Source organism: Leptopilina heterotoma, unplaced genomic scaffold (genome assembly GCF_015476425.1).
Source record: "Leptopilina heterotoma isolate Lh14 unplaced genomic scaffold, ASM1547642v1 Lhet_87, whole genome shotgun sequence".
NCBI lineage: Eukaryota > Metazoa > Arthropoda > Insecta > Hymenoptera > Figitidae > Leptopilina > Leptopilina heterotoma.
In genome coordinates this window covers 1560913-1564943 of record NW_025111190.1, presented here as the reverse complement: position 1 = coordinate 1564943, position 4031 = coordinate 1560913, and the positions used below count along the sequence as shown (strand labels likewise).

The 4031-nt window shown below is 38.7% G+C and overlaps 1 protein-coding gene across 1 annotated transcript; it reads right to left on the bottom strand.

The window, feature by feature from the left end:
• Positions 1–679: 679 nt before the first annotated feature.
• Positions 680–3184, bottom strand: LOC122511551. Its single transcript, XM_043626880.1, has one exon. It carries the CDS (start codon positions 3182–3184, stop codon positions 680–682), a length of 2505 nt encoding a protein of 834 aa, XP_043482815.1.
• Between the last annotated feature and the right edge of the window lie 847 nt (positions 3185–4031).

The following is a 4031-nucleotide window of genomic DNA, read 5'->3' as shown; positions in this document are numbered from 1 at the left end:
TGAGCCACTCTACTTACCTTCTATAAATGAACTACAACCTACAATTGAAAGTGAAGAATCCAGCGACAAAAAATCCATTCACAGTAAAGAAAAGCCTTTGGAAGAAAAACAAATAGTGGAGTACATGAATCCTATTATAAATAGTTCCAATGACGAGGAAGATATCTGCATCAGTGAAGAACTGCCAGAAAAGGAAATGATAGAATTTTGGGACAATGAAATGTTTGAAGATGGTGAAGAAAATAAGGAAGACACTTTACAAAATCCTGATCTGAGAAGAATCAACTTTACAATGAAGATAAAGGAAGAAGACAAATTAAATAACCAACCAATTAGGTATGAAAAATGAAGAAGGAAATGAACAAGAAGAAAGAAAAGAAGAAGAATTTAGTGACCAAACTTTAAATGAATACTGTTAAATTCTTAAATTTCGTTGACTACAAGGAAGGGTGCATTAAATAAATGACAAGAAAACACATAGATATACAGGAACGCCTTTTGGTTTTATTTTAAATGTCCACTTATTACAACGTCGAAAAGAAAACTGAGATTTTTCAACCAGAAATATGTATATTGACGAAAGGAGGGGATTTTTATTGTGCCTGAGTCCCTTCTCCACTGGTAAGTGAACAGCTCGACCGAGTCCCAAGCCATCCTTTTGTTTTCACCCTTCTTATCTTTATGGCCTACTCGTCATAAGTGATCCTCTACTTGTTCTTATTTTAGCAACTCGTACACGTTTGTCCAACCCAGGATATGTTTGTTCTACGATCTCTTTCAACCAAGTATTCCTTGGGAAGCGTCTGTCGGTTATAACTACAACTTCACCGGTCTTTATCGGATGTGAGTCTTCTTGCCACTTTTTTCTTGAGATCATTGTAGGAAGATACTCCCTTATCCATCTCTTCCAGTATTCTTCACTCAAATGTTGAGCTATTTTCCACTGTTTTCGCGAACACTTCTGTATTATTCCATATTTATTCACGTCAGGGATTCTGGATGATGAGCCGATCAAAAAATGATTGGGCGTCAATGCTTCCGGATCTTTTGGGTCCATGGAAATTTCCGTGAGAGGGCGACAATTCACGACATACTCTGCTTCTGTCATGAGGGTTAGTAACACTTCTTCTGTTGGAGCTTGTTCTTTAAGTATTACTTTTAGCGAGGTTTTAATAGACCGCACTAACCTCTCCCAGCTACCACCCATGTGTGGTGCTGCCGGGGGGTTAAATTTCCAAGTGATGGAGTTAGCTGCAGCATATTCACGTTGTTTTTCTACATCAATTTCAGAAATAGCATTGCGCAATTCTCTATCTGCTCCTTTAAAATTGGTCCCCTGATCAGAATAGAGTTCAAGAGGTTGGCCTCTACGCGCTGATAATCTGCGGATAGCTAGAATCGTTGAATCTGCGCTTAGGGATGCAGCTAATTCAAGATGCACTGCTCTAGTCGATAAGCACGTGAATAATACCCCCCAACGTTTTTCGCGACGTCTCCCTTTTTTAACCTGCATTGGGCCAAAATAATCTATTCCGCAATAGGTGAATGGCCAAACGTGGTGAGATACTCTCGCTGTTGGTAACTCTCCCATTCGAGGTACTTTCGGTTTAGCTCGTCGCAGTCGGCAGTACAGACAATGATCCACCACTGCACGTACAGTAGATCGTAGTTTAGTAATCCAAAATTTTTGCCTTACTTCGTTTATAACCGTCATTTGATTACCGTGGTGAAATTTTTTATGAAAGTAATCGATAAGTAACCTGGAATAAGGGTGTTTACCGTCTAAAATTATTGGGTTCTTCATTTTTTTTGATACGTTTCTCGCTGCGTTGATCCTACCATCTACTCTTAATAGTCCATCCTGGTCTAATTTCGGACATAAACATAACAGTTTACTACCCTTGTCGATATTTTCCCCCCTTTTTAACGATTCAAGTTCCGCGCCGAATGACTCCTGCTGTGTTTGAAGTATCCATTGTCTTTCTGCTTTATCAAACAATTGTTTCTTAGAAATGACATTCCCTTTACATAGTTGTACAAATTGTAATACTTTCATGGTTGTTCGTATTAGACGTAACCATGATGAAAATCGATTAATGTCGGGAGTACCAAAGTTAGGAATTTTTACGTTTAAAATTACAAAATTTTGCTTAATGACACTTTCAGGCCAATTTTCCTTTCCTTTTTCTAAAAAAGCTGGTCCTTGAAACCAATGCGACATACTCGATGGTGTAAAGTTTGTATCTCTTGTCGCAATATCCGCTGGGTTTTCCTTTGATGGGACCCAGCGCCACTCTTGGATATTGGAAAGCTCATCTATTTCTCCCAGACGATGGGATACATACGGCGGATATGTTCGTGGATCATTTTGTATCCACTGAAGAACAGTTCTGGAATCCGTCCAGAAGTATTGTTCATTTATTTGTAGTTCGAGTTCTTTTTTAATTGTTTCTGCTAATCGACAACCTATGACTCCGGCTTGTAATTCTAACCTTGGTATAGATTGAGGTTTCATCGGGGTTACTCTGCTCTTGCTAGCAACGAAAGCTAGATCTACGGATCCATTGTCATATGTCACTCTTAAGTACGCTACTGCAGCGTAAGCTAACTTACTCGCGTCACAGAACGTGTGCAATTCTCTCCGAACTACTTTTTCTGTGCGATAAGAATAACACCTTGAAATTTCGCTCCCCTTAACAGTACTTATACTAGACAACCAATTTTGCCAATTTCGTGCTTCGGACTCCTGTAGTTCTTGATCCCAAGCGATTCTGCTCCGCCAAACGTCTTGCAAGAGCATTCTACCTCTGATAGTAATAGGAGATAGGAAACCGAGTGGGTCAAAAACCGACATTATAACTCTCAATAATTCTCTCTTCGTTACATCTTTCTTATTTAAAAGTTTCGCGGTGTTAGTAGTAAACGTTATATTAAATCGAAACACGTCACTTCGAGGATTCCATAATATACCTAATGCCTTCTCGTAGCATTCGAGAGAATTTTTTACTGTAAAATTTATGGGACCTTCGGCTCTTTTCTCAGGGGCGATATTTTTCATTACTTCAGGACTGTTACTTGCCCATTGGTGCATTTCGAAACCTGCCTGACTATTTATTTCCGTTACTTGCTTAATTAACTCTAATGCTTCGATCTCAGAATCAACGCAGTCTAAAAAGTCGTCCATGTATGTTTTATTTTTTATAGCTGCAACGTGGCATTAGGGATTGAAATTGGTTTGCATTCGTGTCTTTCGTGTAAAGAGCCGAGCAAGGTGGCGATTTCGAACCGAACACGAGTGTGGTCATACGATAAGTTTCTGGTTCTTTACTCCTATCTTTACCTCGCCATAGAAATTTCTGCGAACACTGGTCCTTTTCTCGTAATTTAACTCTCAAAAACATTTCCTTTATATCCCCTTTAATTGCTATAGGTTTTTCGCGGAATCGAAGCAATACCCCAAGGATTGATTTTAGGAGGTCGGGCTCTGATAATAATGTATCATTTAAAGAAATTCCTTGTACTTTTGCAGAACAGTCAAACACAGGTCTAACTTTTCCTGGCTTATGTGGGTTAATTGCACCGAAGTGTGGAAGATACCATACTTTTCCTGGTCGATCGCATGAATTGTCATCCTTTACCGCGTACCCTCGAGTAACAATTTTTCCATTTCCCTGTAATAATGCTCAGCAAACTCGGAATCTTTATCTAGCCTATTTTCTATATTTTTTAACCGTTTCAATGCGTATGTTTTATTGTCAGGGAGAGTAGCTGCGTTCTCTTTTCGTAATAAACCAGTTTCCCATCCCTTAGATGTTTTTTGCGTATACTCGTTTAATAATTTTATTGCCCTTTCATTTACACGGTTAGTCCTCTCTGTTCGAGCAATTCCAATTGATTCTAACAAAAACGACGATCTGACTAATTCGCATAATGTACTGTCTTCAATTTCTCTCGCTTCGTCGTTAGTATTTAATAATATTGATAAATGATTAATTGAAAGGTTCCTTTGTATTACATCAATTTTGCCATGT

Excerpts from the sequence above, each read along its gene's own strand:
- LOC122511551 (XM_043626880.1), bottom strand. The coding sequence starts at position 3,184 with ATGGACGACTTTTTAGACTGCGTTGATTCTGAGATCGAAGCATTAGAG.